The 13,755-nt window shown below is 46.0% G+C and overlaps 1 protein-coding gene across 1 annotated transcript in view; it reads left to right on the plus strand.

Moving 5' to 3' along the window:
• Positions 1-11,675, plus strand: part of sptbn5 (spectrin, beta, non-erythrocytic 5) — a 279,715-nt gene extending 268,040 nt beyond the window's left edge. Inside the window, exons 70-73 of the mRNA XM_072264468.1 lie at positions 7,200-7,298; positions 8,609-8,748; positions 10,485-10,589; positions 11,227-11,675. Coding sequence (XP_072120569.1) covers positions 7,200-7,298; positions 8,609-8,748; positions 10,485-10,589; positions 11,227-11,450 — 568 coding nt within the window. The 3' untranslated portion in view covers positions 11,451-11,675. The remainder of the gene's footprint in view (positions 1-7,199; positions 7,299-8,608; positions 8,749-10,484; positions 10,590-11,226) is intronic.
• The last annotated feature ends 2,080 nt before the right edge of the window (positions 11,676-13,755 follow it).

Here is a 13,755-nt window from a genome sequence, read left to right on the forward strand (position 1 = left end):
AGTGTTTACTCTCAGACACAAAACTCCCTTCCCAGAGTAACGGGGAATGGAGTGTTTACTCTCAGACACAAAACTCCCTTCCCAGTGTAACGGGGAATGGAGTGTTTACCCTCAGACACAAAACTCCTTTCCCAGAGTAACGGGCAATGGAGTGTTTACTCTCAGACACAAAACTCCCTTCCCAGTGTAACGGGGAATGGAGTGTTTACCCTCAGACACAAAACTCCTTTCCCAGAGTAACGGGCAATGGAGTGTTTACTCTCAGACACAAAACTCCTTTCCCAGAGTAACTGGTAATGGAGTGTTTACTCTCAGACACAAAACTCCCCTCCCAGAGTAACGGGCAATGGAGTGTTTACTCTCAGACACAAAACTCCCTTTCCAGAGTAACGGGCAATGGAGTGTTTACTCTCAGACACAAAACTCCCCACCCAGAGTAACGGGCAATGGAGTGTTTACTCTCAGACACAAAACTCCCCTCCCAGAGTAACGGGGAATGGAGTGTTTACTCTCAGACACAAAACTCCCCTCCCAGAGTAACGGGGAATGGAGTGTTTACTCTCAGACACAAAACTCCCTTCCCAGAGTAACGGGGAATGGAGTGTTTACTCTCAGACACAAAACTCCCTTCCCAGAGTAACGGGGAATGGAGTGTTTACTCTCAGACACAAAACTCCCTTCCCAGAGTAACGGGGAATGGAGTGTTTACTCTCAGACACAAAACTCCCCTCCCAGAGTAACGGGCAATGGAGTGTTTACTCTCAGACACAAAACTCCCCTGCCAGAGTAACGGGGAATGGAGTGTTTACTCTCAGACACAAAACTCCTTTCCCAGAGTAACGGGCAATGGAGTGTTTACCCTCAGACACAAAACTCCCCTCCCAGAGTAACGGGCAATGGAGTGTTTACCCTCAGACACAAAACTCCCCTCCCAGAGTAACGGGCAATGGAGTGTTTACCCTCAGACACAAAACTCCCCTCCCAGAGTAACGGGCAATGGAGTGTTTACCCTCAGACACAAAACTCCCTTCCCAGAGTAACGGGCAATGGAGTGTTTACCCTCAGACACAAAACTCCCTTCCCAGAGTAACGGGCAATGGAGTGTTTACCCTCAGACACAAAACTCCCCTCCCAGAGTAACGGGCAATGGAGTGTTTACCCTCAGACACAAAACTCCCCTCCCAGAGTAACGGGCAATGGAGTGTTTACCCTCAGACACAAAACTCCCCTCCCAGAGTAACGGGCAATGGAGTGTTTACCCTCAGACACAAAACTCCCCTCCCAGAGTAACGGGCAATGGAGTGTTTACCCTCAGACACAAAACTCCCCTCCCAGAGTAACGGGTAATGGAGTGTTTACTCTCAGACACAAAACTCCCCTCCCAGAGTAACGGGCAATGGAGTGTTTACCCTCAGACACAAAACTCCCCTCCCAGAGTAACGGGCAATGGAGTGTTTACCCTCAGACACAAAACTCCCCTCCCAGAGTAACGGGCAATGGAGTGTTTACCCTCAGACACAAAACTCCCTTCCCAGCGTAACGGGCAATGGAGTGTTTACCCTCAGACACAAAACTCCCCTCCCAGAGTAACGGGTAATGGAGTGTTTACTCTCAGACACAAAACTTCCCTCCCAGAGTAACGGGCAATGGAGTGTTTACCCTCAGACACAAAACTCCCCTCCCAGCGTAACGGGCAATGGAGTGTTTACCCTCAGACAAAAAACTCCCCTCCCAGCGTAACGGGCAATGGAGTGTTTACCCTCAGACACAAAACTCCCCTCCCAGAGTAACGGGCAATGGAGTGTTTACTCTCAGACACAAAACTCCCTTCCCAGAGTAACGGGGAATGGAGTGTTTACTCTCAGACACAAAACTCCTTTCCCAGAGTAACGGGGAATGGAGTGTTTACTCTCAGACACAAAACTTCCCTCCCAGAGTAACGGGGAATGGAGTGTTTACCCTCAGACACAAAACTCCCTTCCCAGAGTAACGGGCAATGGAGTGTCTACCCTCAGACACAAAACTCCCTTCCCAGAGTAACGGGCAATGGAGTGTCTACCCTCAGACACAAAACTCCCCTCCCAGAGTAACGGGCAATGGAGTGTTTACCCTCAGACACAAAACTCCCCTCCCAGAGTAACGGGCAATGGAGTGTTTACCCTCAGACACAAAACTCCCCTCCCAGAGTAACGGGCAATGGAGTGTTTACCCTCAGACACAAAACTCCCCTCCCAGAGTAACGGGCAATGGAGTGTTTACCCTCAGACACAAAACTCCCTTCCCAGAGTAACGGGCAATGGAGTGTTTACCCTCAGACACAAAACTCCCTTCCCAGAGTAACGGGCAATGGAGTGTTTACCCTCAGACACAAAACTCCCCTCCCAGAGTAACGGGCAATGGAGTGTTTACCCTCAGACACAAAACTCCCCTCCCAGAGTAACGGGCAATGGAGTGTTTACCCTCAGACACAAAACTCCCCTCCCAGAGTAACGGGCAATGGAGTGTTTACCCTCAGACACAAAACTCCCTTCCCAGAGTAACGGGGAATGGAGTGTTTACCCTCAGACACAAAACTCCCCTCCCAGAGTAACGGGCAATGGAGTGTTTACCCTCAGACACAAAACTCCCTTCCCAGCGTAACGGGGAATGGAGTGTTTACTCTCAGACACAAAACTCCCCTCCCAGAGTAACGGGCAATGGAGTGTTTACCCCCAGACACCAAACTCCCTTCCCAGCGTAACGGGGAATGGAGTGTTTACCCTCAGACACAAAACTCCCCTCCCAGAGTAACGGGTAATGGAGTGTTTACTCTCAGACACAAAACTCCCCTCCCAGAGTAACGGGCAATGGAGTGTTTACTCTCAGACACAAAACTCCCCTCCCAGAGTAACGGGTAATGGAGTGTTTACTCTCAGACACAAAACTCCCTTCCCAGAGTAACGGGTAATGGAGTGTTTACTCTCAAACACAAAACTCCCCTCCCAGATACAGCACAGTTTCCAAGGGTGGCCCAGATTTCTGCCCAAGAACAGTTGTTGCAGGAATATAAACAGAAAATGCTGCAGATGCTGAACTGGTCGGGCAGCATCTATGGAGAGAGAGTGAAAGAGAGGCGTCAGCATTTCAAAATAATGACCTTTCACCAGAACTGGGAAAAGACAGTAATTGAAAATGTTTGAATCTGCAGGGAAATGGTGACTGGGAGGGGGGGAGGAGTGAGGAGGGAGATGGAGGGAAATCAGGGAATGTCGTGACTGCGTGGAAACCAAGAGAATCTGCTGACATACACCGTGCTCCTGCTGTCTGCTAAGAGAGGGTGAAGGGGTGTTCTTTGCAGCTGACCCGTCTGGAGGTGAACAAGAAAGAATGGATAGAAGTGTTGAAGAGAGACAAAGGGTAAAAGGCCTTTGGAACCAGGAGCTACAGAGCACGGCAGTGGTCAGAGATCTGAACTAAAGCACACGTTGACAGGGTGCTATAAAAGGCATATGGCACCTTGCATTTATTAGTCAAGGCATTGACTTCAGGAATCAGGAAGATATGTTGCAGCTTTATAAAACTCTAGTTAGGGAATATCTGGAGCGTTGCATTCATTTTGGGCCGTCCCATTATAGGAAAGATGTGGAGGCAGTGGAGAGGGTGAGATGAGGTTTACCAGGGTGTTTTCTGGATTAGAGGGTGTTTGCATTAAGGAGAGGTTGGACAAATCTGGATTATTTTCTCTGAAGTAGCAGAGGCTGAAGGGAAATGTGATAAGAAGTTTATAAGATTATGAAAGGCATAGGAAGAGACGATGGTCAGGTTCCAATCTCCCCCACCCCCAGGGTCATAATGTCCAAAACTACAGGTTGAGAAGGGATAAGTTCAAAGGAGACGTGTGGGACAATTTTTTTACAGTGAGTGGTGGGTGCGTAGAATATACTGTCATGGAGGGTATTGGGATCAAGTACTGCAGAGGCATTTAAGAGCCTCTTAGAGAGGTACATGAATGCATAGAAAATAGAGGGATATGGACATCGTGTAGGCAGAAGGGATTAGTTTAGTTAGGCTTTTAATTACTAGTTTAATTAGTTTGGCTCAACCTGTTGCTATGCTGCACCATGCTGTTCAGCGTTCTCAGAGAGACTGCTGAAAGATCCGATGGATCAGACAGCATTTGCAGCAAGAGAAACAGAGATAATATTACAGGCCAATGGCCTGTCATCACATCTGGTCAATCATGACACAAATAGGAAAGGCTAGCTATCTGAGATTGTTGCCTTCAATGTCAAGTCCTGAGGGCTGTTACATACTTGGTGGAAGATGAGAAGATGTTCCTCAAGCCTACCTTGAGGTTGTTTGGAACAGAGACCAGAGGCAAAGACATGAGATAAACAATTAAAGTGACAGGCATTTAAAAACCAGACAGAGATGTTCTGCAAAGTATCCACTCTGTGTTTGGTTTCTCCAGTGAAGAGGGATGACATTGTCAGCAGTGAGTATACTGTATTACACTGGATGGAATGCAGGAGAGTCACTGCTTCACCCAGAACAAATGTTTGGACATGGAAATGGTTGGAGAGAAAGGGAACGGTTTACATCTCTGTATAGGAATAGCCCAGGAAATTATAGACCAGTGAGTCTTACTTCAGTGGTTGGTAAGTTGATGGAGAAGATCCTGAGAGGCAGGATTTATGAACATTTGGAGAGGTATAATATGATTAGGAATAGTCAGCATGGTTTTGTCAAAGGCAGGTCATGCCTTACGAGCCTGATTGAATTTTTTGAGGATGTGACTAAACACATTGATGAAAGTAGAGCAATAGATGTAGTGTATATGGATTTCAGCAAGGCATTTGATAAGGTACCCCATGTCAGGCTTATTGAGAAAGTAAGGAGGCATGGGATCCAAGCGGACATTGCTTTGTGGATCCAGAACTGGCTTGCCCACAGAAGGCAAAGGGTGGTTGTAGATGGGTCATATTCTGGATGGAGGTCGGTGACCAGTGGCGTGCCTCAGGGATCTGTTCTGGGACCCCTTCTCTTTGTGATTTGTAAATGACCTGGATGAGGAAGTGGAGGGATGGGTTAGTAAATTTGCTGATGACACAAAGATTGGGGGTGTTGTAGATAGTGTGGAGGGCTATCAGAGGTTACAGCGGGACATTGATAGGATGCAAAACTGGGCTGAGAAGTGGCAGATGGAGTTCAACCCAGATAAGTGTGAGGTGGTTCATTTTGGTAGATCAAATATGATGGCAGAATATAACATTAATGGTAAGACTCTTGGCAGTGTGGAGGATCAGAGGGATCTTGGGGTCCAAGTCCATAGGACCCTCAAAGATGCTATGCAGGTTGACTCTGTGGTTAAGAAGGCATATGGTGCATTGGCCTTCATCAGTCGTGGGATTTAGTTTAAGACTAAGAGGTAATGTTGCAGCTATATAGGATCCCACTTGGATTGTACTATGATTAATTCTGGTCACCTCATTACAGGAAGGACGTGGAAACCACAGAAAGGGTGCAGAAGAGATTTACAAGGATGTTGCCTGGATTAGGGAGCATGCCTTACGAGAATAGGTTGAGTGAACTCGGCCTTTTCTCCTTGGAGCGACAGAGGATGAGAGGTGACCTGATAGAGGTGTACAAGATACTGAGAGGCATTGATCGTGTGGATAGTCAGAGGCTTTTCCCCAGGGTTGAAATGGCTTGCATGAGAGGGCATAGTTTTAAGGTTCTTGGAAGTAGATACAGAGGAGAAGTCAGGGGTAAGTTTTTTACACAGAGAGTGGTGAGTGTGTGGAATGGGCTGCTGGCGGTGGTGGTAGATGCGGAAACGATAGGGTCTTTTAAGAGACTCCTGGATGGCGAAATGGAGCTTAGAAAATTAAAGGGGTATGGGTAAAGCCTAGGTTGTTCTAAGGTAGGGACATGTTCAGCACAGCTTTGTGGGCCGAAGGGCCTGTATTGTGCTGTAGGTTTTCTATGTTTCTATTTGTGTGGGAAAGAGGAATGGTGGGAGGGGATCATGACAACACCTACAGCGTGGGTTCTGATTTCTAAAACCCCCTACCCCACCAATTCTAGAGTGGTTTTCACAAGATATTGGTGAGGCCACACTTGTGATCAGTTTTGGTTACCCTGTTATAGGATTCGTTCATTCTGTGCCGTGTTGTATAGGATTCGTTCATTCTGTGCCGTGTTGTATAGGGTTCGTTCACTTTATGCCGTGTTGTATAGGATTCGTTCATTCTGTGCCGTGTTGTATAGGATTCATTTATTCTATGCCGTGTTGTATGACATGGGCGATCATGGTGTTGGCTGTGACTGTACTTGCCAAATATTTCTACAGAATATTTGCCGTTGCCTTTTTCTGGGCAGTGTCTTTACAAGATGGGTGACCCCAGCCACTATCAATAATTTTCAGAGATTGTCTGGTGTCAGTGGTCGCATAACCTGGACTTGTGGTATGCACCAGCTGCTCATACGACCATCCACCACCTGCTCCCACGACTTCACATGACCCTGACCGGGGGGGGGGGGGGGTGCTAAGCAGGTGCTACAGCTTGCCTGAGGGTGGCTGCGGGCTAGCGGAGGGAAGGAGCGCCCTACACCTCCTTGGCCTTACACCTCCTTTCACCCCGCCACCCACCTGTTATAGGAAGGATGCATTGAAACTGGAAAGAGAGCAAAAATGATTTACAAGGATGCTGCCAGTACTCAAGGGACTGAGTTATCGGGAGAGGTTAGACAGGCTGATCTTAGAGTAGAGACTGAGCGATGACCTCATAGAGCTTTATAAAATCATGAGGGACATAGTTAGGGTGAGTGGTCATTTTCCGAAGGTTGGTGAACTGTAAACTAAAGGAGTTTTAAGGTTAGAGGTGAAGGATTTAATAAACTTGTCTACACAGCAAGTGGTCGATATATGGAACCAGCTGCCAGGGGAAGTGGTTGAGGCAAGTTAATCAGATACAGTTAAGAAGTATGTCAACGAGGGTGGCGACAGAGGTGGACCAAATGCTGGGAAATGGGATTAACTTGAATATACACCTTGGTCAGCATGGACAAGTATGGGCTGAAGGGCCTTACAACTCGATGACAGTGTTCATGAATACTGAGCTAATATTGAGTACATTCTGTGGAAGGTAGGGATGCTGACAAAGTGCTGCTCAAATCTCATGCTTACTCCTGTAATGTGCTCTATTCTTTATGAAAAGGGAAACGTCCCCGGTGAAGTCACTCCTCTCTGCAGATACATCTAACAAGACAAGAACCTCCCTGGCCAAGATGGGAAGCAGCAAAGATTTCCTCCCCAGGTAACGGAGTTCTCCCAAGGAGAATGGAAAGGGAGCCGCAGACTGAGATGGGCTGTGAGGCAGATACAGAAGGCGGTGATGGCTTGGACCAAGAGAGTAGCTTTGACAATGTTTCTCAAGAATTCACATTGAATGTCTTCTCCAAAATGTGGGTTAGGAATTCTATTATTGAATACAGCTGCTTCACAGAGATATCTGAAGACCTACCTTTGTCAACTGCTTGCAAGTCGACTGGAGGGCAGACAAACAGAGCCACACCCTTTCCCTGGTCATACCCATTGGGCAGACAGAGCCACACCCTTTCCCTGGTCATACCCATTGGGCAGACAGAGCCACACCCTTTCCCTGGTCATACCCATTCACTGAGCTCTTTGCTGCATCCATCAGGAATGACACAAGTCATGAGTGTGAGCAGAGGTGGCAGCAGCTACCAGGGGATATTTCAAGCAGCAGAGACTTATGCTCCATCAGCAGCTGGCCCACAGGTTCACAGGAACCAGAGTAATCTGAAACAAGACTGAGACCGTATACAGGCCTTAGCCACACTAATTTACACTCTTCCTACTTTAATTCCTTTTTTTTCTGCCCACTATCTATTTACCCTGCCCCTCCCCCCTTGATTCTACCACTCATCCACACACTGGGGGCAATTTACAGTGGCCCCCACATCCGTGGGATGCTGGAGGAAATCAGTCGCCTGGACAAAACCTATGGCATCATAACAGGGACATGCGAGCTCCAGTGGCAGAGATCGGGATTGAATCTGGGTCTCAGATGTTGTGTGGAAGCAGCTGTACACCTGGCACCATTGTACTGTGGGTTACTCAATCTTTTATGCCCTCTACGTCATGCCATCGAGCAATGGCAGGCCAGAGAAGTGAAGAATGAGGAGAGACTGGTCCAATAGGGTCATTAGGGTCAGCTGGTTGTCCAACAGGCACCAGATGTAGTCTGGAGAAGGTGTGGGACTCTCTCTGTTCAGCCCTTCCAATGCCCTCTGAATCCTAACACACCACTACTGAACTTGAGACTGCAGTGCCTAAGGTCCCTACCTGTTGCTGAAGGAATCTTTGGAGGCATTGGTAATGACCGTAAATGTGAAAAACGTTGTTTTGTTTCATTGTGTGTGTACATTTACTGTAAAATAAAATATAGCAATTATACCTGCAATAAAAACTCTGGGTGGGGGAGGGGTATTGATTGGGACAACGCAGAGAGATCTTCACTGTACATAATCCTCTTCTTATCCTGGGAATATGGTGGCAATTTGGAAACTGACATAATTTTCCTCCTTGTCTGGTGATATGCAGGAGAACTCCATCTTTCAGAGTTAAGCGAAAGGCTTCATCCAATCCACTGGAGAGAAGGGACACCCTGGCCCGACGATCAAAAACCGACACCCTGCCGGGAACGGACATGTCAGGAGGTCCCTTGGTACCTCAAACAAGTGGTACAGTACTGTAGAGCTTCCTTACAGCGTGACGAACGATCATTGGCGATTATGGGATATACATCACCGGAAGCTTTTGTATTGGATTTTGTGACAGTCGGCAAATTGTTAGAAGGGTATATGGGGTGTCCAAAGAGGGTTTCCACCTCTGGTGAAGGGGTTTGTCATGTCCATTCTGAGGCAGCTTACTCATCTTTGATCCCCACCGGACACTGAGCTCTCACCTGTGGCTCCAAGTCGTTGTTTGCATGCGAAAGCAGCCATAATCCAGTATACCACTTCAGCAGGAGGGCTAAACCTGGCGAGGGTGGCTGGCAGCCCCCACACCCTAGTAAAATTGGGACCTCCCTCTGGTGCTCCTGTCCTTTCCCTTTCTTCCATGGTCTTCTGTGCTCTCCTATCAGATTCCCCTTTCTCCAGCCCTTTATTTCTTCCACCAATCAAGTTCCCAGCCCTTTACTCCTCCCCTTCTCTCCTACCACCTATCACCTGCCACTTGTACTCCTTCCTCCCCTCACCCCACCTTCTTATTCTGACTTCTTCCCCCTCCCGTTCCAGTCCTGACGAAGGGTCTTGGCTCGAAACGTCGATTGTTTATTCCCATCCACAGATGCTGCCTGGCCTGCACGTTGCATGTACTGCCCTAGATTTCCAGCATCTGTAGAACCTCTTGTTGAAGTTAAATGAGAACAGTGCTGCTTCAAAGTAGTGCTCCACGTGTAGGACTTAACACCTGAAAAAGGAAGGCAGGTGGTAAACCAGGGAACCCGGCATTAATATTGAGAACTCCCAGGACCACTCCTTGCTGGTTCAATACCCCTGTGTTACCTCAGTGGGTCCCTGTACTGTCTGTGGGATTGTTGTCCCACTTCAAACACATTCCTAGATGTTAGTGACATGGGGCAGGCCTTTGTCTCACAATCAGATGCCTATGTAGTTGACCTGATGTTATTATTTTATATTTATGAATGGCTTACTTGATCAGCTTAACAAATAGTCAAGAATCAAACATAATGCTGTTTTGGTTTACAGTTGCATACAGGTCAGATTAGGACAAGGTGGAGGAAAATTTCTTCTTTAATGAAACAATGTCTTTTATTTCAAAACAGTAGTTTAAGGTGAAACAATTTTTGCTTGATTACAAACAAGAGAAGATCTGCAGATGCTGGAAATCCGAGCAACACACACAAAGTGCTGGCCAAGCAGTATCTATGGAAAAGAGTAAACAGTCAACGTTTCGGGCTGAATCCCTTCGGTAACCTTTGTTGCTCGGATTTCCAGCATCTGCAGCTTTTTGCTTGTTTGTGATTGGATTACTACTCTGCAAAGTCTCTGCCAGGGATGCTGACCCTGAAGAAGTTTAAACTTTCCTGTCATGCCGAGGGGTTTTAGCCTAAAACATCGACAGTACTCTTTTCCATAGATGCTGCCTGGCCTGCTGAGTTCCTCCAGCACTTTGTGTGTGTGTGTGTGTGTGTGTGTGTGTGTGTGTGTGTGTGTGTGTGTGTGTTTCTTTGATTACAGTTTAAATAACTGATGTTAAATTCTGCATCTGTCATATGTAGTTGAATCTGATCTTGTCCCTCAGTACAGGACAAATAGATTTAGCTCTATTCTCCAAGATTTCTACCCACATCTCCCACCTCCCACCCATCACACAACCATCCCATCAACCTCAGCTTGTACCTCCTTCCCTTCAATTCAAGGTTTACCTGAATGTTGATTTTTTTTTCCAGACTCAGCAAAAGATGAGAATTTGTCATCAAATCCCCCACCAAAACCTCCGCACACCTATTACAACACTCACTCGTACCCAGAGGCTGGGGAACAGCTGAAAGCAGGTGAGTGATCAGACCCACTGTCTTTCTCCGCCTGCAGTTACATCAAAACCATCACTCGACTCAACTTCTCCTGGTCATTCGTGCCCATTTAACCAGGATCTAATAGTACTATTCTTTATCTGTGCAAAGATAACTATCCGTTTTCAGGAATTACTTTAGGATTTTATCAACCACAGTTTTAACTGTCACTTGTCTTTGAAGCCAATACTATCCTTTGAAAAGAATTTGCGAGAAGCTGCGTTGCCCAGTACAGTCTGACCTGACAGTGTTAATTAGGAAGATCCTTTAAACCATTGCAATAAAATCCACTGTTGCAGCATGAATGTGATTTCATAGGACCATAAGACATAGGAGCAGAGGTAGGCCATTTGGCCCATTGAGTCTGTTCCACCGTTCAATCAAAGGAAGAGCCTTTTTTCCTCTCCTCAGCCCCACTCCCTGGACCTCTCTCCGTAACCTTTGATGACATGTCCAGTCAAGAACCTCTCAAGCTCTGCCTTAAATATTCTCAACAACCTGAACTAAACACAACTGTATTGCATACTCTCAATCAGTCATCACTGCTGAAAACAGAGAGAGAGGGTGTCAGACTGTATGCATAACTTCCTGAACTCTTCCAATCTCTTACACCCATTAGGTAGTAGCAAGACCTTGGGAAGTACCCCCGACCTGCGGGTGGAGTACAGGGAGCCTAGTGGCTCCAAAAGTCGAGAGTTGGATGACAACCGGAGGAAGACCTGGGGATCAGAGCCGGTGGAGGCAGAGAGCAGCACACCAGCATTGGACCAGACACAGAACATGGACACTGAGGGCAAGAAGAAGAAGAAAAACATCTTCAAGAACTTCTTTGGAAAGAAGTAACTTGAAGATACCCCTGTCTCATTCTTTGACTGTAATATATTTAATTGGGATTTGCGCAGGGCCAGATTTCACCTGGGCATGGCAGGTGATCAATATGGAGCCTGTGTTGTAAATGTGTCCACCTGGCTCTGCGGGTTAGCTCTCTCCAAAGCTAGTGATGGCTGAACTTGATGAAAATAAAGCAAAGAGATGAATGGAAGATCCATTCCAAATCACAAAATCAAATCTAGATAAGTGTGTGGTGAAATGGATGTATTTTTTTCCATCTTTTAGAAGCTTGTAAATATTGATACCCTGGTTCACCAGGCAATAGAGAAGGCAAATATAACATTCCCTTTCACTGCAAGGGATTTGAATGCTTGCTACAATTGCACAGGTACCTGGTGAGCTCACACCAGACATATTGTGTGGTTCTGGCCTCTACAAAAGGAAGAAAATAGTGCTGCATTAGCTCCATGAGGAGGGAACAAATGAGACTGACCCATATTCGCTGTCTTTTAGATCAATGAAAGCTCACCTCAATAAACTCAAGCTCCTGACAGGTCTGCAATTAGGGGTTGAGGTTTCTGCGATGAGAAAAAAGAGATTGTAAATCTTTGTTGTTCTTTGGTTGCTGATCACTATAGTCATTAAATTCTTGGATACAAAGGAAGTCTAGAAAATGGATGGGAATGGGTTATGGATCTTATTGAATGGGAGGGCGAATCTGAAGAGCTGCTGACCTACTCCTCCTCCTGTCTTATGTCTGATCTGCTTTCTGTCTGATCCCCATCAACATGTTGATTTGGGTAATCTAATTACTATGTTTTCCAAAACTAATTGTGAAATTATTTCTGCTTTGGAATACAGGGACATAATTGAAATGTAGACAGGTTCTGCCTCTGGGTCAGTTCACCTTGGTGCATGCTGCATTGTTCAACTTGAAGATGAAAGAAGTGAATTAATCCGCAGTGTCCTGTAAATTGGAATATGGCTGCTTAATCCCCATGCAAGGTTAACTCTTCCCATGGGCTAGCAGGAAGAAATTCTTTCTGAGGTGACTGATCCCATTCCTGCTGGACTTCACACAGCCTGTGGTTAGACAGCCACATATCAGTTTTTACTAGAGCGGGAACGGTTCAGGTGGGTGCTTCAGAGGACGATCAGCCTCCTGTACCTCTGGGGAACGGTGACAGCTAGATGCTTACCTGAGACAGTAAACTTAGATTGACTGTTTTAACCAGGTCAAACCCCCGATATCAAGCAATGTCATTCTCTCATTGTCAAAATTTTAAAAATTAAAAATGAGTTTTGCATGGAATTATTTGTGCTGTTCTAGCTTCCTCCTTCCAGTGAAGGGATGTTGTTCTTTGAAGAAGCAACAAGTGTTATGGATAATGGGAACTTGTGATTACTGGAAGGTATTCGACAAAGTGCTGAATTAAAGCTTGTTGAGGAAAGTGGAAGTACAAAGTAGAAGATAACACACTGGTACGTACAGAAGATTGACAGTTAACAGGAAACAGAGCAGCTATCTCTAGTTGGGAAGATGCAATGTGCGGTGTGGTATAAGACTGATGCTGGGGCTTTGCCTTTGAACAATTTATATAATTGCCTTGTTTATGGTTGCTATAGTGAAAATCAGAAGACTGTAGGTGCCAGATATTTAAAATAAAAACAGAAAATGCTAGAAACACTCAACAGGCTATATGAGTGGGAAGAGAAATTGAGTTAAATGTTTTGGACTCCTCTTCAGAACTGACCTACATCCCGAAATGTTAAGTCTGTTTCTTTCCACGGATGTGGCCTGACCTGCTGAATATTTGCAGCACTTTTTTTCATCTTAGGAACAGCTGCTAAATTTGCTGTTGATGAAAAGGGAACATGTTGTGAGGAGGATGCTAGGGGACAACAAAGAATTTAGACAGGTTAAGTATGAAAGAAAAATATGGGGAACTATGAATTGTCCATCACGGTGGAAAAGTGACATTGATGAGAAATTGCAGAAGGATCTGGGTGTGAAAGATTCACAGAAGTCTAATATGTGGATAGTACACATAATTAGGAACTCTCACCTTGTTAACGTTTATTGAATAAAAAGGTAAGAAGGTTACATAGGGTACTGGTGAGACATGTGGATTACTGTGTACAGTATTAGTCCTCTTACCTAAGAAATGATGTCAATTCATTGCAAGCAGTTCAGAAGTTTACTTGACTGATACCTCATACTGTCCCTGATCAGGGAGGTAAGGAAGGATCTTGGGCCTCAGTCACAAGCGAGGTCCCAAATGACTGGAGGATAGCCATTGCTATTCCTTTATTTTAA

This window comes from Mobula birostris, chromosome 1 (genome assembly GCF_030028105.1).
Source record: "Mobula birostris isolate sMobBir1 chromosome 1, sMobBir1.hap1, whole genome shotgun sequence".
Taxonomy (NCBI): Eukaryota; Metazoa; Chordata; class Chondrichthyes; order Myliobatiformes; family Myliobatidae; genus Mobula; species Mobula birostris.